Raw genomic sequence first — 20485 nt, forward strand, 5'->3', positions numbered from 1 at the left:
AGACACCTCCCGGTACCGGGACATCCTCAGGGACTCAGCATCGGGACATCCCCTGGCAGTGACACCCTCAGAGACACACACCGGGCACCGGGACACCCTCAGGGACCCGGCACCGGCACGCCTCCCGGCAGTGACACCCTCAGGGACCCAACACCTTCACGGGGACACCCCTTGGCAGTGACATTCCCCCAAACCCACACCAGGACACCCCCTGGCAGTGACAGCCCCCAGGACCCACAGGGTGACAGCCCCCGCCAGTGATCCCCCTTTCGGGGACCCAACACCCACAGAGTGAAACCCCTCACAAGTGACAGCCCCCACCAGTGACACCTCCTCCCTTAGCACCCACACGGGGACACCCCCTCCGCCAGTGACACCCCCAGGATGCAGCACCCACACGAGGACACCCCGAGAACCTAGCACCCGCTGGGTGACACCTCCCAATTCAACAGCCCCCAAAAGATCAGCACCCCTATATTCATCCCCCCCCCAGCAGCCCCCAAGGATCTCACTGAGCCCCCCTTTAGCAGCACCCCCATCATCCATCGTCCCCCCAAGGAGCAGCACCCCATCATCAGCCCTCCAAGAACCAGCACCCCATCATCAGCCCCCCAAGAGCCAGTGCCCCTCCTCTGAGCCCCTCAGCACCCATTGAGTGATGTCCACCCTGGCAATGCCAGCAGGACACAGTTGGCCAGCCCACCCTCACACCCCAAATTCCGCAGCCCCCCAAGCCCCCCGCTATGCCTCACCAGGGCAGGGATGTTCCCCCTTGCCCCCCAGTGCCCCCCATCCTCTCTGGCTCAGGGTCCCTGGTGCAGGGAGCGGTGGCACTGGGGTGCTGCAACCACAGACACCCCAAGACCTGCTGGAGTCCCCCCGATTTGGCTCCGGGTGTCCCCTCTGAGGGCTGGGGTCACCCGGAGGTCCCTTGGGGGGTCCCATGCACCTCCTTCCTCCCCTCATCCCCTACTTTGTCACTTTGGGGTCCAAACCGAGCCCCCCATCCCTGTCACCCCTTGTGACATGACAGAAGCCCCTCACCACAGGTGCCACCGCTCTGCCGTGCCTCAGTTTCCCCGCCTCTAGGACGGAGGGTGACTTTGCTGTCCGGTCGCTGGCCGACGATGCGACCCTCGGGGTGGGCACGGTGCCACCTCCCCCTGCTCGCCCTCCGCCCTGTGCCCGCCTGGCGCAGGTGGGAGCGAAGCGGCAGCAAAAACACCGAGGAGAGGAAAGAGGAAGAAGCGCCGGTGAGAAACGGCGGCAGACGAGGAGGAAGAGGAGGAGGAGGAGGAGGAGGAGGAGGAGGAAGGGGCCGGTGGCGGCAGCCCCGCGGCGCTTCGCGGGGGCTCAGGGCACCCCCGGACACCCATCGCAGCCCTCCGGGTGCCCACTTCGAAGTTTGAAGTTCGCCGGCATGGCCAAAACCGCCTGGCTGCGCTGCCGGGTGCTGGAGGGGAAGGACCCGCCCGCCAAGGACCTGTGAGTGGCTCGGGGGGCTCAGCGCCCTCCTATTCCCCCAGACCCACCCCGGGAGATGTGGCGGGGAGGGGGCGCTGGGTGCTCTGCCCTCCCTGGGGGCTCTCTCCGTACAGTTTTGGGGCGCTCTGCTTGCACCCATTACCCCGTAAGTGGGGGTCTGGGGTCTGCAGGCTCTGCCAGCCTCCCCCTCATCCCCCATGGGTGTGTGAGCCCCCAACCCTTTTATCACCCCTTTCGTGTCCCCCTGCAGGGTGGGCACAGAGGATCTCCCCCAAACCTGGGGGTGACACTGGGAGGGCACAGCCCCTGCACCCCCACGCCTTTGGGGGGCTGGGGTGGTCATCGGGGGGTGCAGAGAGACCCCCGCCCGTTCCTGCCCCAGGGCACGGCTCAGCGGAACTGGCAGTCCTGGGCACCTTCGGATGTGCCAGCTTGGCACTGCCAGCCGCTCCGAGAGCCGGGCAGCGGGGAAAGGGGCCGTGTCCCTACCTCGGGGGATTCTGTCCCGGGGATGTCCCATTGCAGGGGTCTGGGCAGAGCCCATCTGCACAATGATGGGGTGCCCGGTGCTGCTCCCAGCACCCCAAACCCAGCTTGGGGCTGTGGTGGGGCCGCAGAGGGGGTCGGAGGGAGCCGCTCTCACTTCCCGTCCCATGGCAGGGACAGAGACTGGGGTCACCTCCCTCATCCATCTCGGGGTCTCAGTCCTTGTGGAAGCACCTCCTGAGGGTTTGGGGCTCCAGCAGGGCCGGCACCCCTCGGTGCTGCTCCAGCAGAAAGGGGCTTTGCAGCGAGCGGGTGGATTGCCCCTGGATCCGTCCCTCATCCCTCCTTCCTGTTCTCCCGGCAGAAAAGGCCAGACCGGTGTCACCCTGGCACCGTGGGTGTCACAGAGCCTCGGGCTGGGCTGTGCTGCTGGACAGAGAGTGGTGCCCATGGGTGGGTGACACAGGGACACTGCCATGACTCGAGGTGACCCACAGCAGTTCCCTCGGCTCAAGGAGAAAAGGGGGTGTCCCCATCCCGGTGTCAGGGTGGTGTCAGCGGGGCCAGGCTGAGAATGGGCAGCTCAGCTCACCCCTGGGTGCTTCGCTGTTGGGATTTGAGACCCCCAGGATGGGGAGGATTCCCGAGTGGGGGCTGACCCTGGGCACCCCCATCCCCTGCCCAGGTCTGGCTCCAGAGATCCCTACTACGTGGTCAAGGTGGTGGCCAGGTACGGGGACACTGTCCCACACTGGTAGGGGACACATAGGACTGGGGGATCCTCCCTGGGGGGACAGCCACCTCTGCCATCCCGACAGGACAGCCACGGTGTGGAAGAGCCTGAATCCTTTTTGGGGTGAGGAAATCACGCTGCTTCTGCCCCCTGGATTCCACAGCCTCGCCATCTACGTGCCGGATGAAGACACCATTGGGTAGGGGGGCAGCACGGGCAGGGTGGGCACTGGGGTCGCAGGTCCCCAGCAGTGTCCTGCTGTATCTGTTCCCTCACAGGCAGGACGATGTCATCGGCAAGGTGTCACTCAGCCACCAGCAGATCTCGGCCGAGCCGCGGGGTGGGGGGGGGCACAGTGGGGTGGGGGACATCGGGACCCATGCTGGCACCATGGGGTGCCCACGCTGTCCCCTCAGCAGGCATTGACAGCTGGCTCAGCCTGGCACCTGTGAGCCCCGACCAGGAGGTGCAGGGTGAGATCCACCTGGAGCTGTGGGTCCCCGAGCAGGGCCACCCGCGGGTGCTGTGCTGCCACCTCATCGAGGCCAGGTGGGGGGATGGCAGCTCCCGGGGCTGCCACCACCACAGGGTCTTATTTTTGGTGGGAGGGAGGAGAGGAGGGGATGGGGACAGTGATGGCATAGGGTTTGTCCTCCCCTTTCCACACTCAGAAGGATGCTCGCTGCACCAGGTTGGGGACATCAGCGGTGCCAAGCCACATGTGACAATGCCATGAGGGCTCTGGGAAGTGTGCTGCCATCCCTGCTTGGGGACAGGAGCACAGGAGCAACAGGGTTTGTCCCCAGCAGAATGGTTGGGTCTCACATCGTGGTTTTGCCCTTTGGTTTCAAAATTTGGGGAAACTGAGGCGCTGTCCAGGCTGCCCGTCTGGGTTTGGGGGTGCAGATGTGCGTGCAAGTGTGTGTGAGCGTGCACAGGGACACACACACGGTGACACGCACACACGGTGACACGCACGCACAGCTGACAGATGGAGCAGCCAGCAGAGGCAGCATCCTGCTGCCATGGCAACCAAAGCGGCTACCAAGGCAACGGGCCGGCCATGGGGACAGGGTGGCCATGGGGACAGCCAGGAGGGACTGGAGGAGGAAGGGCTCCCTGGAAATGGGGACACAATCCCCCCAGCACCCCCTGGCACCTGCTGGCTGCCCCACATGCCCAGGCGAGCTGGCACGGGGCAGCAGGGACCGTGACAGTGGGGACAAACCCTGCTGACCCCATGTCCTCACAGGGACCTGGCCCCCCGGGACGCCTCGGGCACCTCGGACCGTTTTGGCCGGGTGTCGTGCTGCGGGCACACGCTGGAGACAGCCGTGAGTCGCTGCTGGCTGCTGGGTGTGGCACCGGGTACTGCACGGACCCAGGAGGCTCGGGCACCCCCGGGCACCCCCGGGCACCTCATTCCCTCTGGCATCAGTGCCGGTGCCCCGCAGGTGGTGAAGAAAACGCCGTTCCCGCGTTGGGATGAGGTGCTGAGTTCGAGCTGCCGGAGGGGGAGCTGGGAGAGGCTGTGCTGAGCGTGGAGCTTTGGGATGAGACATCGTGGGCAAGAACGACTTCCTCGGGCCGGTGAGGAGCTCGGGGCACACCCCAATGGGGCTGGGGGCACCTCTGCATCCCTGGTGTGGGGTCTGGGTGAGGCCCCGCTCTGCCCACCCTGCCCTGCCCACAGTCCCCTGAGGGCACAGCCCTGGCTGTCCTGGAGGAGGTGGCCTCAGTGGAGAGCCGGCAGGACGTGGCCACCAAGTTGGTGAAGCTCTTCTTGGGCCAAGGGCTGGCTGTGCCCTTCCTGGTCTACCTCACCAGCTGTGAGCTGGCCAGGACCAGTAAGTGCCCAGGGCCACCCCGAGAAACCCCAAACCTTGGTCACTCCAGATTGCCATGGAGAAAGGGTGAGGACACCAAGGGAGAGGCAGGAAAGGTGCCACATGTCCCTGGGGTTGGGCACACTGGGGACAGCTGGGGCATCACCCTGTGCCCACCTTGCCACAGCCTCTGTGCCCTTCCAGCTGATCCCAACACCCTCTTCCGCTCCAACTCACTGGCCTCCAAATCCATGGAGCAGTTCATGAAGGTGAGCATGGGAAGGGACACCTCCATGATGTCCCAGCAGGGCGTTTGGGGACAAGGACAGTGCCCTCCCACCCCTCACAGGTGGTGGCGCTGCCCTACCTGCACGAGGTGCTGAACCGCATCTTTGAGGAGAAGAAATATGTGGAGCTGGACCCCGGCAAGATGGAGCTGAGCCAGGGCAGGTGGGCACAGGTGGATGTCCCTGGCAAGTCCCTGTGTCCCCTGCAGGAAGGGGACACCTATTGGGCCACTTCTGGCCAGCTCAGTGTCTCCATTTCCCGTGTCCCTGACCCAGAGCTGTCCCCACAGGAGGATCTGCTTCAAGGGGTCCCTGTCAGAGGCGCAGGTGTGGGAGAGCAGCCTGGAGCTGCTGAAGGGCTATCTGGGGGACATCCTCGATGCCACCGTGGGCTCGGTGGACAAGTGTCCCCTCGCTATGAGGGTGGCCTTCCAGCAGCTCCGCAGGCAGGTGGAGCAGCGATTCCCCTCGGCACAGCACGAGGTGGGGCTGGGGTCTGCAGAGCCCCAGGAGCATCACGCCGAGCTCTGAGCTGTCCCTGTCCCCTGAGCTGTCCCTGTCCCCTGAGCTGGCCCTGTGCCCTGAGCTGTCCCTGTCCCCTGAGCTGGCCCTGTGCCCTGAGCTGTGCCTGTGCCCTGAGCTGGCCCTGTGCCCACCCAGGAGGTGAGGTACTTCTCCATCAGTGGGTTCCTCTTCCTTCACTTCTTCACTGTGCTCACGCAGAGCCCTGCACCGGCCGCACGCTCCTGCTGCTCGCCAAGGTGGGGACAGCAAAGGGACACCGCGGAGGGGTGGGGACACCAGGGAGGGATGGGGACCCTGGAGAAGGATGGGGACCTTGGAGAGGGATGGGGACCTTGGAGAGGGATGGGGACACCAGGGAGAGGTGAGGACCTTGGAGATGGATGAGGACACCAGGGAGGAGGGGGGGATCCTTGTGAAGGGTGGGAAGACCTTGGGGAGGAATAGGAAGCCTGGGAATGGATGGGGACCTTGGAGACAGATGGGGACATTGGAGAGGGGTGGGGACACCAGAGAGAGATGGGAACACCAGGGAGAGATGGGAACACCAAGGAAATATGGGGACCTTGGAGAGGGATGGGGACACCAGGGAGAGGTGGGGACCTTGGAGAGGGATGGAGACGCCAGGGAGGGATAGAGACCCTTGGGAAGGGATGGGGACATCAGGGAGGGGTGGGGAGACCAGAGGGGGATGGGGACCCTTGGGAAGAGATGGGGACACCAGGGAGGGGTGGGGACCTTGGATAGGGATGGGGATGTTGGGGAGAGATGGATACCCTTGGGAAGGGTGGGGGACTTGGGGAGAAATAAGGACCCTGGGGAGATATAGGAAGCCTGGGAATGGATAACAACCCTGGGAAGGGTGGAGGACCTGGAGAGGGATGGAGACACTGTGGGGGGATGGGGATCCTTAGGGAAAGTGGGACTCCTGAGGAGGAATGTGGATGCTTGGGGATGGACAGGGAGTTTGGGGAGGGATGGGAACTCCAGGGAGGGATGGGAACTCCAGGGAGGGATGGGAACCCTTGGAGAGGGATGGGGATCCTTGGGGATAAACGGGCACCCTTGGGGTGGGTGAGGGACCTGCAGAGGGATGGGGACCACTGGGAGAGATGAGGGTTGTGGGGAGGGCTGGGGAGCCCAGGGAGGGTTTGGGACTTCAGGGAGAAACCCCAGGAAGGATGGAGGCTTCTGTGAGGGACATGGACCCTACCGAGAGATGGAAACCCACAAGGAATGGGGAGGGCAGAAACCCCAGGGAATGATGGGGACCCCAAGCAGGGCAGGACCATTCCTGTCCCTGTGCCACACACCGTGGTCTGGCTCCTTCCTGTGCCACTTGAGGCCACTCCTGCCTGTCCCCAGGCTGTGCCACACAAGCTGGGCACAGCACAGGGGCAGAATTTGGGTCACATCACCCCCCCCCAGCTGCTCCAATTTTCCCAACCCCTGAGCCCTCGGGGTCCAGGGGAGCAGCCAGGGTGGCCCAGGGGGTGACACCAGCAGGGACACAGCAGTGTCACCCCTTCCCTGTGTGGGACAGGCTCTGCAGAGCATCGGGAGCCTGGGGCTGCAGCTGGGGCAGGGCAAGGAGCCGTGGATGGCCCTGTTGAACGCCCTCCTCCTGCTCAGTGTCACCCGTGTCCGGGCCTTCCTGGACGCCCTGGTCACCGTGGGTGAGCGGGGACACAGGGCAGGGAGGGGACATTGCTGGTTCCGGGTCAGTGCCACCAGCCTGGTGCTGCCAGGAGCACCCTGGGGCCGTGGGAGGGGGTGGCACTTGAGGTGACACCGCTCCCTCCCTGTCACAATCACAGTGGGCGAGGTGGCAGCGCGGTGGCCGGGCCCCCCTGCCCGGGCCGGGCAGGTACGGGAGCCCCGGGGGGCACTGGGGGGACATGGGGACCCGGGGTGGGGGCTGGCACAGGCTGGCAGAGCCCTGCGGGCACCACAGGGCACCGCTCCGGCTCCCTCCACGAGGGGACAGCAGATACACGGGGACAGGGGACACGGGGACACACGCAGTCGGGGCACGAGGTGGGATGTGATGGGACCGGGGGGACCGGGAGGGGCTGTGGGGACACCACGGGTGGGTGTCGGGGGTGGATGCCCGCGGGTGGGCGCCAGGGGGACTGTCAGGGTCACGGGTGGGTGCCACAGGTGGCACTGAGTCCACCCTGTGGTACAGCGGGACCCGCTGGGGACAGACTGCAGGAGGTGCTGCGAGACCTGGACATGGCCCACGACGCCTTCACTCGCCGCGACAAGACCCCGGAGCCACCCCCAAGTGCCCTCCCTGTCCCCAGAGCCCCGGAGCGCCCCAGCGTCCCCTCCCAGCCCAGCCCGGGAGGGCACAGAGGGGGCGCGGGGCCGGCAGCCCGGCACGGGGTGTATTCTGTAACACAGAGATGTACATGGCACCGGCTGTGCGCGGCTCCTGGGGCAGCGGCGGGCGACACGGGTGACACACGGGTGACACTGGTGACACGGGTGGCACAGACGCGCAAAGAGGCCACGGGTAGAAAAAGACCACGACGCTATCGCCACGAGAGCGGGGCGAGCCGGGACGGGCGGACAGACAGACAGACAGACAGACGCACGCGGGGACACGCGGTGGGTGGCACCGGGTGGCCCGGGACGGGGGACGGGCCCGCCGGGCGGGGCTGCGGGGAAGCGGCGCGGGTGGCACGGGCGGGACACGGGGCCGGGGCAGCCCCGGCCCGGCTCAGTCCTTCAGCGTGGCCTCGGACACGCCCTGGGCCAGCAGCTCGGCCAGCACGTTGTCCAGGTAGTTGGGGTCGGGGTAGCCGTGCCCCGTCAGGTTGGAGCCGAACTCGGTCTTGTGGTGGATCTCGTTCCACACCACCGTGTCCGACTCGCCCGTGGTGTTGGAGGTGCCGATGGTGAAGATGAGCCGCCGGTCCCAGGCCACGATCAGCAGCTTCAGCACCTGCGGCGGGCACGGCCAGGGCTCACCCACCCGGCACCCCTGGCACGGCCTGGCATGGACTGGCACAGCCCCATGGCAACCCCAACCCAGCCTGGCATGGACTGGCACAGCCACCGGGCATCCCCAAACCAGCCTGGCATGGACTGGCACAGCCCCACAGGCCACCAGTGGGGCACCTCCAGCACAGCATGGCCTCAGCCCCAACAGGGTGGGATTCAGCACAGTGCCCACAGGACAGCACAGTGCCCACAGTGTCACCTTTCTTTGTGGTGACCCCGATCGTATCCCAGTGCAGCTGCAGCCTCCCCATCCCATCCCATCCCATCCCATCCCATCCCATCCCATCTCCATTCCCATCCCATCCCATCCCATCCCATCCCATCCCATCCCATCCCATCCCATCCCATCTCCATTCCCATCCCATCCCATCCCATCCCATCCCATCCCATCCCATCCCATCCCATCCCCATCCCCATCCCCATCCCATCCCATCCCATCCCATCCCATCCCATCCCATCCCATCCCATCCCATCCCATCCCATCCCATCCCATCCCCATCCCATCCCATCCCATCCCATCCCATCCCATCCCATCCCATCCCATCCCATCCCTTCCCATTCTATTGTCCCCATTCTTTCTCTTCCCATTTCATCCCATCCTTTCTCTTCTCATCCCATCCCACCCCATTCCATACCTTCCCTTCCCCATCTCATCCATCCTCCTTGCACCCCTTCCCTCCCCATTCTGTGCCACCCTATCTCATTCCATCTCTACTATTCTTTCTCTTCCCACCCGATCCCATCCCATCCCACCTTCCTGCCCTTCTCGTTGTCGGGCAGGTAGCAGTGCCGTGGAAAGCCTCGTGCCGTGAATTTCTTGCCGGGGTTGGGATGCTCCGGGCCCTGGGTGGGTGCGGGGACAGGGGGTGAGCAGGGACATGGGGACACAGGGACATGGGGACACAGGGACACGGGGTCACCACCCCACGGGGTCCCCCCTCACCTGGATGCCGGTGGGGATGTCGTAGACGATCCGGATGGTTTTGGAGTCGGTGTATCCCGGGAGGGAGTGGGGGATGAGGTGGAACTCCATCTTCCCGGGGGGCTGCGTGCCCGTCTTCTCCCCGTAAATGGCCTTGCAAGTGGGGCACTGCAGGCTCCCGTCCTGGAGGCACCGCGGGGCCTCAGGGGTGGCACCCACCCGGCACCCACTCAGCAACACCTGGACCACCCAGAACTCCCCAACACCCATCCAGCACCAACCTGGACCCACCCAGCACCCACTCAGCACCAATCCAGTACCCACCCAGAACTCATTCAACACTCCCCAGTACCCACCCAACAACCCGTCCAGCCCCCTCCAACACCCACCCAGCACCTCTGACACCCACCCAGCACCCACCCAGCACCCACTTGGACCCACCCAGCACCCACCTGGGTTCCTCCAGCACTGCCCAACACCGAGTACCCACCCAACACCCACCTGGAACTCCTCACCCCCTCCAACATCCACCCAGCCCCCCCCAGTACCCACCCAGAACTCCTCAACACCCACCCAGCACTACCTGGACGCCCCAGCACCCACCCAACACCCACCCAGCACCCACCTGGACCCACCAGCAGTCCCAAACACCCACCTGAACCACCCAAAACCCATTCAATACCCACCCAACACCCACTGAGCACCCACCTGGAACCCTCCAGCCCCCTCCAACACCCACCAACACCCACCCAGCACCCCTGACAGCCACCCAACACCCACCCAGCACCCACCTGGACACCCCAGCACCCACCTGGATCCCCCCAGCACTCCCCAACACCTGGTACCCACCCAACAACCCATCCAACCCTCTCCAACACCCATCCAGCACCCCTGACAACCACCCAACACCCACCCAGCACCCATCTGGACCCCCCCAGCACCTCTCAGCACCCACCTAGAACTGCCCAGCCTCCTCCAGCACCCACCTGGACCCCATTCAACACTCCCCAGTACCCACCCAACAACCCATCCAGCCCCCTCCAACACCCACCCAGCACCCCTGACACCCACCCAGCACCCGCCCAGCACCCATCTGGACCCACCCAGCACCCGTCTGGAACACCCCTGCCCCCCCAACACCCATCCAGCCCCCTCCAACACCCACCCAGCACCTCTAACACCCACCCAGCCCCCTCAGCCCCCCGCCGAGCTCAGCCAGCCCCTGAGTGGGGGTCTCTGACCTTGTTGCCGTTGTTGTACATGGCCAGCAGGCACAGCAGGTGGTACATGTGCCCGCACTTGCCCAGCTTGCCCACCAGCTCGGGCTTGATGCCCCTGGGGCTCAGCACGCCCTCGTAGCCGGAGGAGGTGACCAGCCGCTCCATGCAGATGGTGCAATCCTGCCGGGAGCGCCATCAGCACCCCGGGAGGATGAGGAGGGGACACCCCCGGCCCTCCTCGAGCCCCCCACTCACCTCATCCGGGGGGTTCTTCACCTTCTGGATGTAGCGGCGCACCACGTCCTCGGGGGTCTTACCTGGGGGCAATGCCATCAGTGCCACCACCCCCTGCCACGGGGACAGCCCTGCCACCCCCGCCAGCACGGCGGGGACAAAAGCAGCGACGGGCATCACCCCACGCAAACCCCGGGGGTTTTCACTCCCCCTCCGTGTCCCCCGACCCCGCAGGGACATGGGTGGCTCCTTACTCTTCTTGAGCTGCTTCTTTTTGGTTTTCCTGCAGATGCCGTTGACGCCGGGCACGGGTTTGATGTCGCTCTTGCTGACGGGCGGGGGGTGCAGGATGGGTTTGGGGGCGCGGGTCAGGCACACGGGCAGCCCGGCGGCGCACATGAGGATCCCCGTCATGCCTGCGCCGGGAGAGCGTCCGTCTGTCCGTCTGTCCGTGCTGCCCACCCCTGGTGCCATCCCCTGATCCCCGTGTCACCCCGCGGTGTCACCCGGTGCCCGCTTACCTGCGAGCGCGGGATGGACGGGGCCGGTGCCGTTCAGGTTCTTCACCGGCAGCGCTGGGACCCTGCAGGGACACGGGACAGCAAGGGGCTCAGCAGGGATGGCACTGTCCCCTCCCCGCATGGCATGGCCCCAGAGCAGGGTCCTGCTGTATCAGGGATACAGGGCAGGATGTCCCCTAGGGGCTGCTGGCACTGTCCCCAGGCTGGGACACAGGGCATTGTGTCCCCTAGGGGCTGCTGGCACTGTCCCCAAGCAGTGTCCTCCTCTGGGACACAGGGCAGTGTCCCCTAGGGGCTGCTGGCGCTGTCCCCAGGCAGTGTCCCCGCCACCAGACACAGGGTAAGATGTCCCCTGGGGGCTGCTGGCACTGTGTCCTCCCCATGGGACACAGGGCAAGGTGTCCCCTCACCACCTTGGAGGGTCGCTGTGCCATCCCAGTGGACTGTCACCCAGTGCCACCTGCCCATCTCCAGGCACCCAATGGCACTGGTGGCATCACGTCCTCCTCGACCCACGGTGGAGACCTTGTCAGGGCATCCCCATGGTGACACCCGTGTCCCCCACCCCCGTGGGGACGTGCCACCACTCATGGGGCCCCAGGGACCCCCATCCTGCTGGGGGGAAGGGAAGGGAAGGGAAGGGAAGGGAAGGGAAGGGAAGGGAAGGGAAGGGAAGGGAAGGGAAGGGAAGGGAAGGGAAGGGAAGGGAAGGGAAGGGAAGGGAAGGGAAGGGAAGGGAAGGGAAGGGAAGGGAAGGGAAGGGAAGGGAAGGGAAGGGAAGGGAAGGGAAGGGAAGGGAAGGGAAGGGAAGGGAAGGGAAGGGAAGGGAAGGGAAGGGAAGGGAAGGGAAGGGAAGGGAAGGGAAGGGAAGGGAAGGGAAGGGAAGGGAGTATCACAGGGATGAGTTCAGCAGTGCTCAGCCCCGCAGGAGGCTGTTTTCCCCCATTCCCAAAGCTCCTGTACCCACACCAAGGCCCAGCCCCTCCTCCCTGTCCATAGGTGTGTGCCAGGACAGGGACAGCGAGGGGGACAGGGACAAGGATAGCCCAGCACACAGGAGTGAAAGCAGGATGTCATTAGGGGAAGGAAATGTGCCAGGAGCTGCTGGGGGCTCAGAGAAGCCACCTGTCCCCCCAGCCTAGGGCTGCCAGCCCCGAGGGGACACCAGGCCAACCCACCATGGGGCACAGCCATGGAGATGTGGGTGCCAGGACAGGTACAGGGACAGGGCCACCCACCAGGACACAATTCCACGGGTCTGCTGGCCCACCTGGACCCCCTGGTGAATCATTCCCAGCATGGAAGGGACACCGGGTCTGTGGCCCCTCCCCACAGCTGTGCCCTCCCAGGGATCTGCCTGGTGCCATCGGGCCAGGAGCTGGGTCACACAGCCCATGCTGGCCTTGGGGACACCATTCCCCTGGAGACAGGCACTCCCTGTACTTCAGCTGCCATGGATAGCCTGGCACAGCCTGGCACAGCATGGCACAGATCACCACATCCCCTCTGCACAGATCCAAGCACCACCAGGACCATCGGGGTGTCCCTCCCACCACCCAGGGAGGTGACATAGTGCCACAGGAGCTGGGTCACACAGTCTGTGCTGGCCTTGGGGACAGCATTGCCCTGGGACCAGGCACTCCGTGTGCTCCAGCTGCCATGGATAGTGTGGCATGGCCTGGCACAGCCTGGCACAGCATGACACAGATCACTATATCCCCTCTGCATGGATCCAGGCACCACCAGCACCACCCAGGCTGGTGACCCTGTGGCTGGAGGTGACACAGCGCCACAAGAGCTGGGGTTGCCCGCAAGGTGACAGCAGAGTCCGAGCCACCCCCATGACCCCTTTACCCCTCTGTGTGCCCATCCCCGCCTCGGTGACACCCCACCTGTCCCCTCCCCACCCATCTTACCCGGGGGGCACGGCAGCCCTGGCGCCCAGCCCAGCCCCGCGCTGCGTGCCGGGCCGGTTGAGGTTGTTGAGCCCGGGCAGCGCCGCGCTGGGCACGCCCTGCCCGGGGCCGAACCCCGCTCCGGCCACCCGCAGCCCTTCCCCCTTGGCCGCCACCACGGCCGGTGTCGCGGTCCCCGCGGGCCACAGTGCTGTCCCGGCGAAGGTGCTGCTCTGCCGGACCGTGCCCGGGTAGAGCTTGCGGCGCTGGGACGCCAGGATGGCGTTGGAGGCCGCGCGGGTGCTGTTGACCAGCAGGCACTGGGGGCACGAGCAGGACGGGGTGCCCGTGCTGGGGCCCACGGGCCACGACTGGGATTTGGGGATGGAGCCCATGGTGAGCGGGTAGGCCAGGTCCATGCGGCGCCGCAGCCGCCGCTTGCGCTGCGTCTGCCGGTTCATTTGGGACATGCTGCTGAAGTAGATGAGGTAGCAGAAGCCCAGGGAGGAGAGGTCCAGCCAGGGGTGCTGCTTCTCGTAGGCGTTCTGGATGGTGATGCAGATGTCCATGTCATAGGGTGTCCAGGAGTTGTTGTCGTTCTCCCACTCCCACACGATTCCCTTGCCCGGTGCTGAGGAGGGGTCGTAGAAGTTCCTGCGGACGGGGCGCATGGTCCCTGGGGACACAGAGACGGGGTGGCACCACCAGGGGGACCTTCAGACATCGCTGTGTCCAGCTTCCAGCCCGGCATCCCGCGGGGAATGGGGTACAGAGGCGCCTTGGGGTGCAACAGCCGCTCTGCCCCTTCACTAAAATCCCCATTGCACCCCAAAAGTGCTTCCTTGGGGATAAATCCAACCCTCATCCCACCACTGGGGACAGTGGCTTGGACTGCCACTGGACAGACACTCAAACCCCTCAGGATCATCCTCCTGGATGTCCTGGGAAGGGCAGTGCTGCTCAGCCAATGTGGAAAATGGATTTGCAGAGAATTCTCCAAGGTGAGAATTCAAAATTTGTAGAAAATTCTCTCGCCCATCACGTGAGACTGAAAACAGAATAAAGGTTTTTTTAAAAGCCTCTCAGTTGCCCCATCTCTGGGTCAGAAAAGGCCATAATCCAACAAATCCTTGTGCTTTTCCCAGCTTTTTTCCATCCCTCTGGTCCAAGCCCTTTCCCACCCTCCATCCCCGTGGCCATCCCGGGGCAGGGGAAGCATTTCCCGGTCAGGAGAGGTTTCCTGACAGCTGCTGGCTCTGGCAGGGACACAGACAGGGATTGTCCCAAATCCCAGCCCCTCGCCGCTTGTTTGGGATGGATCTGGATCCCTCAGCCCCTCTGGAGCTCTGCAATGGGGGGAGGCATCGCAGCCTCTCCTCGGGTGCCCCCCGGCACGGGGCCTGTCTATCCCCCGGCCGGCAGCGTTTGCCCAGCTCGATTAGCGGCGCTAATTAAGGGTCATTAATCACCGGCCGCAGCAGGCAGCAGAGCCAGGCCCAGCTGCCTCCGTGTGCTGAGGCAGCTCCACCGGGGCCCGGAGGGGAGCGGGGGGGGCCCTGGGCCCGCCCTGCCCAGATCTCACATCCCAAATCCCAAATCTCACATCCCGCTGCTGCTCCAGGCCACCCACACCACACTGCCCGTCCTCCTCCAGCCCCCCTGCCGCTGCCCTGCAACCCCACTGTCCTTCAACCTCACTGCCTTCCAACCCCACTGTCCCACTGCCCACCAGCCCCACTGCCCTCCAGCCCCACTGTCCCACTGCCCACCAGCCCCACTGCCCACCAGCCCCACTGCCCCCTGCCCTACTGCCCACTGCCCTCCACATTCCCCCACATCCATGTCCTGTATCCCACCCCAGTTCCCAGCCCTGCCTCCTTGCCTCAATGTCCCCCATCCCGCCGCTCACCCTTGTCCAAATGCCACATCCCACCCAAAAACACATCCCGGACCCACTGGTCCTTGCAAATGCATCCCACATTTCCCTGCACCTCACATCTCCATCCCAAACCCCATATCCCCATCCCAAACCCTACATCTCCCTGCCCCTCACATCTTACATCCCAAATCCCACATCCCCATCCCAAATCCCACATCCCCCTGCCCCTCACATCCTACATCCCAAATCCCACATCCCCATGGTAAATCCCACATCCCCCTGCACCTCACATCCTACATCCCAAATCCCACATCCCCCTGCACCTCACATCCTACATCCCAAATCCCACATCCCCATCCCAAATCCCACATCACCCTGCACCTCACATCCTACATCCCAAATCCCGCATGCCCCTGCCCCTCACATCCTCATCCCAAATCCTAAATCCTGATCCCAAACCCCACATCCCCATCCCAAATCCCCCTGCCCCTCACATCCCCATCCCAAATCCTAAATCCTGATCCCAAACCCCACATCCCCATCCCAAATCCTATATCCTGATCCCAAATCCCACATCCCCCTCCCAAACCCCACAAAATGCCCCTAACATCCCGCATCCCCCAGAGGATGAAGGACCACCCCAAATCCTCTTGGCACACACAGCTCCCAATCCCCAAGGGCCACCAGCTGTCCCCAGCTGTCCCAGCCCCCTCTGCCAGCCATGCCAGAGCCACAGGGCCAGGCCAGTGTCCCCAGGGCCATCGGGGGGGCCGCATGTCCCCACTCTCAGAACGGGGTCACCTCGTTTCTCTTGTCTCTGGGTTTCTCTGTCCCCAGGCACTGCATGGGCCCAGCCCCCCGAGCCCCCAGCCTCCTGCCAGCCCTCCCCGTGTCCCCATGTCACAGCAGGCACCAGGAGCACCCTCAGCTCAGCTCAGGGGACCCTCTTGTCTCTGAGCATCACGAGCTGGTGGCATTGTCCAAACCCTGGGGAGGGATGATGGACAGAGATGGACACAGGGATGGGGCACACAGTGCTGGGGACAATGGCTGTGTCCCCTGCCATGACACCCCTGGGGACATCAAGGTCTCTCTCTCAGCATCCCTGTCCCCAAATCCTTCTGGCCAAGGACTGTGGCACCCAGGGACATCCTGGCAGGAGTTGTTTTGTCACCCCAAACCCATTCATGGCCCCACCACGGGCACAAGTCCCGAGGGTTACCCAGCACTGCGGCCATGGGATGTGATGCCAGCTGCTGTCAGAGGATGGGTCCAGGCCAAAGCTGGCAGGAGGTGGCACGAGGACAGCCAGGGTGTCCCGGTGGCTCCCGCAGCTCTGAGTCAGCACAGACCCTCCGGGTCGGGCCGTGTCCTGGCTGACTCAGGGCTGCAGGTGCCAAGCTGCCCTTTGCCAAGTCCGTGACCAGCTGGGGATGGATTCAGAGCCAGGCTGCATGGCAGAGGCAGGTGGCATGTCCCTGCTTCTGTCCCCATCTCAGTCCCCAGCCCCACACTGGGGTCACCTGGCATCCCTGGGGACTGGGAGTGGTGGCATCAGTGGCCAGGGGAGGTGTCACAACCATGGGGTCCTGCTGTGGGTGTCCCCAGGCAGGTGCAGGGGGTGTCACCTGAGGTGTGGCAGGTGCAGGGGTGTCACCTGAGGTGTGGCAGGTGCAGGGGTGTCACCTGAGGTGTGGCAGGTCCCCTGCCTGCTCCGCCTGGCCTGGATTGGATCCTGCCCTGGGCAGGGATGCAGGGATGGGCACCCAGGACAGCACATCCCCCACAGCACAGCCAGCACGTGCTGTTTAATGGGTCACACCGTGACAGGGACACGTTTAATGGGGTCTGGGCTCGGTCCCAGTGTGGGATCAGCTCTGATTTCCCACGGGATTCCTGGCCTGGATGCGCTGCAGCAGCACCAACCAGCAGAGCTGCAGCCATCCCAGTGCCCAGCGCTGCTCCCAGGGCCTCCCCACCACTCTGGGCATGGAGCAGCTCAGAGGGGACCAGGAGGGGACAGCGGGACAAGGGGACACAGCACAGCACCCACGGAGGAGACAGAGCATGGGGGAATGCGGGGACAGGTCCCTCTGGGATGGTGGATGGGAAAGGAAATGGATGGAGGAGCCTGGAGGGGCCCATGGGGGCACTGGAGCCCTGGAGAGTGAGGGAACAGATGGATGGACAGATGGATGGAGGGATACAGGAATGAAGGGACAGAGAAGCAGAGATACACAGGGAAAGAAGGAAGGAAGGAAGGAAGGAAGGAAGGAAGGAAGGAAGGAAGGAAGGAAGGAAGGAAGGAAGGAAGGAAGGAAGGAAGGAAGGAAGGAAGGAAGGAAGGAAGGAAGGAAGGAAGGAAGGAAGGAAGGAAGGGATGAATAAGTAGAGATACACTGAAGGAGTAAGGGGATGATGGATGGATGGATGGATGATGGATGGATGGATGGATGGATGGATGGATGGATGGATGGAATGACAGACAAACAGACACGCAGTGACAGATTCACGGATGAATGGAACATCAGACAGACAGATACACACAGGGACAGGGGAGGGATGAAGTGATGGATGGAAGGAAGGAAGGAGGGAAAGATGGAAGAACAGATGGAAATATGGTGGGATGGAAGGACAGAGGGAGGAGGGAGGGAAGGATGTGCCAGTGGATGGATGGATGGATGGACGGACAGATGATGGATGGATGGATGGATGGATGGATGATGGATGGATGGATGGATGGATGGATGATGGATGGATGGATGGATGGATGGATGATGGATGGATGGATGAGGGATGGGGCATGGATGGATGGATGATGGATGGATGATGGATGGAGAGAGAGGGGACAGTGAAGGCTGCATGGATGGATGGCTGCACGGACGGACAGACAGATGGGAGGACGGAGGGACAGATGGAAGGACGGACGGGTGGCCGGATGTCCCTGGCCCGACGCCAACCCCTTACCCGTGTCCTGCCGGAACTGATGCATGGACTGGAGGTCGATGACGTAGGGCGCCAGCTGGACATCGACCTGTCCCAGCACCACGCTGCCGCGCGCGTCCTCCTTGAGCACGTTCTCGATGTGGTGGCACACGGTGGCCGAGTAGGGCCGCCAGCGCCCGTGCTCGTTCAGCCACTCCCACACCACCACGCGGGCCACGTTCTGCGGGGGGAAGCCCAGGCCCCCCGAGGCCAGCATGGCCCCCGGGCCGGGCCGCGCCATGCCCGGGCCACCGCGGCTCTGGGGGACGCGGGGGTCACCCGGGGCCCCTCCGCACGCTGCTGCGGGGCTCAGCGGGGCCGGCGCTGCGGGGCTCTGCAGGGGCGGGCGCTGCCAGCCGGCTCCCCGAGCTCCCCGAGCCGCCCGGGGCCGCTCCCGCTGGGGCCATCCATCACCCGGCCCGGCCTCCGCGGCTCTTCCTCCTCCCCGCGGGGCTGCTGGCAGGGCTCGGGCTCCAAAAAGCCACCAGGACTGCGTCGGCTCGAGGACGGCGATGGGGACGCGCAGCCACGGCGCTGGCCCCGAGACACCCACTCCTCCTCTTCCTCCTCGCGTCCTGCTGCTCAGCCCACGTCCCCGGCGGCTCCACGGCTGTCCCCGCACGTCACCGGTGGCGAGTGACGGGGGTGTCACCTGCAAAACAGGGCCACGGCGGGGTCACCCCGGGTACCGCCGGGCGGGTGGCACTGTGGGACCGTGCCCACCGCCCCGCCGAGCCCGAGGGCAGCGAGGCCGCGGTGCCCGCAGCCCTGGCAGCGCGGGCTGCTTGCCAGCCCCGGCCGGCTGCCGGCCTCCGGCGTGACAGAGGGGACAACGGGGACAAGGGGGGACGGGCCACTCTGCGCGCGGCCCTGGGGGGGCTGCCGGGGGTCCCAGGAGCCGGGGGAGCCTCATCGCTCCCGGCGCCGGGGCTTTGGGTGCCGGGGAGCCCGCGGGCCCCGGATCCCGCTCCAGCCGCCGCTGATTTATGATCTGCACTGCAGGCATCGGGCTGGGGGTGCTGCCGGCCCCCCGCTCCCCGCCGGCCCCCAGCCCACCCACGGCAGCCCCCAGGGGCCCGGCCGAGGGGGGATCGGCCGCACAAACAGGCAGCAGACAGAGGCACGGCCACGGCCGGGCGCGCACAGACAGACACACTGACACGGACGGACACGGGCACACGCGCTGGCACACGCACAGCCGGGGACACGGACACACAGCGGGACCGACAGCGGGGAGCCACGGCAGCACAGCAGCCCCCCCGCGGGCACACTCACCGCGGCCCCGGCTGGGCTGTGCTCACACGCACCGCGCACCCCACACGCGTGTGCGCCCGCCGTGACCCCGAGCCCCGCGCACGGCTGGGGGGGACCCTCACCCAGCCCTGAGCCCCCCGCACCGCGCGGTGGGGGCGATCCCGGGGACAACAGCCCCCCCAAACCGGGCCTCGAATGCTCTTACAGAGGGGGGGGCTGAGACACCAGGCCTGGCCCCGTGCACGGTGTCCCCCCCGCCGCACGGCAGCCCCCGGTGCAGGGTGCCCCGCCGGTGCCCGGTTCCCCGCCACGCACGGCAGCCCCCGGGATGCATGCACGGCCCCCCGGAGCACGGTACACCCGGGCACGGCAGGCTCTCCCGCTCGGTGCCTGTTGTGTGCCCCCCCGGCGCAGGGTCCCCCCCGTGCACGGCAGCCCCCATCCCTCCGGAGCGCGGTGCCCCCGAGGCACGGCAGCCCCCCCGGTGCCCCGTCCCCCCATGGCGGTGCCCGGTTCCCCGCGATCACGGCATCCCCCAGCCCGCCGGTGCCCGGTCCCGCCGCCCCCCGCCCCGCCATGGCCGCCGCGGCCCCCGCCCGTTACCTCCGGCGGCCGCAGCCGCACCGGGACCCGCGGCCGCACCGGGAGCAGCGGCGGCGGCGGGAGCGGCGGGCGCGGGGCCGGGCGGCGGCAGCGCTCAGGCAGCGCCAGGCAGCAGCCACCGACACCGGCGCCGGCGGCGCGCACGGCCGCGGGCACGCGAGGCGGGAACGCGCGCCGGGAACGCGAGCCGGGGAGCGGGGGCACGCACGGGGGAGCGGGCATCGAGATCGGGAACGGGAATACGCACGGGAAACCGGGCACCGGGAACACGCACGGGGGAGAGGGATGGGGATCGGGAATATGCACGGGGAACCGGGCACCACGATCGGTATCGGGAATATTCACGGGAAACCGGGCATCGGCACCGGGAATACGCACGGGGAAGAGGGATCGGGATTGGGAATACGCACGGGAAACCGGACATCGGGATTGGGAAAATGCACGGGAAATCGGGCATCGGGATCGGGACCGGGATCGGCATCAGGACCGGGATCGGGAATATGCACGGGGAACCGGCCATTGGGATCTGAGGCGTGTATCGGGACCGGGGTCACGGTCGGGGAAGCCGGGACACGCAGCGGGGACACGCACGGGGAGTCGGTGGCTGCACCGGGGACACGCGCA

At 65.6% G+C, this 20485-nt stretch overlaps 2 protein-coding genes across 2 annotated transcripts; one reads left to right on the top strand and one right to left on the bottom strand.

The window, feature by feature from the left end:
* Positions 1-855: 855 nt before the first annotated feature.
* LOC102066519 (rasGAP-activating-like protein 1) lies at positions 856-7851 on the top strand. Its single transcript, XM_074554326.1, is given in 15 exon segments — positions 856-1485; positions 2657-2701; positions 2790-2903; positions 2983-3044; positions 3121-3253; positions 3957-4038; positions 4159-4195; positions 4198-4257; positions 4260-4294; positions 4398-4471; positions 4601-4799; positions 4880-4980; positions 5108-5300; positions 5478-5578; positions 7528-7851. Coding segments are annotated over 15 exon segments (1578 nt in total). The 5' UTR covers positions 856-1420; the 3' UTR covers positions 7805-7851.
* On the bottom strand, positions 6777-20023 carry DTX1 (deltex E3 ubiquitin ligase 1). Its single transcript, XM_074554325.1, has 10 exons — positions 19862-20023; positions 17987-18656; positions 13162-13816; positions 11246-11307; positions 10979-11140; positions 10746-10807; positions 10512-10670; positions 9292-9453; positions 9102-9191; positions 6777-8289 (listed from the first exon to the last, which is right to left on the bottom strand). Exons 2-10 carry the CDS (start codon positions 18243-18245, stop codon positions 8065-8067), a joined length of 1836 nt encoding a protein of 611 aa, XP_074410426.1. The 5' UTR covers positions 18246-18656; positions 19862-20023; the 3' UTR covers positions 6777-8064.
* Positions 20024-20485: the final 462 nt, after the last annotated feature.

Source organism: Zonotrichia albicollis, chromosome 18 (assembly GCF_047830755.1).
Source record: "Zonotrichia albicollis isolate bZonAlb1 chromosome 18, bZonAlb1.hap1, whole genome shotgun sequence".
Taxonomy (NCBI): Eukaryota; Metazoa; Chordata; class Aves; order Passeriformes; family Passerellidae; genus Zonotrichia; species Zonotrichia albicollis.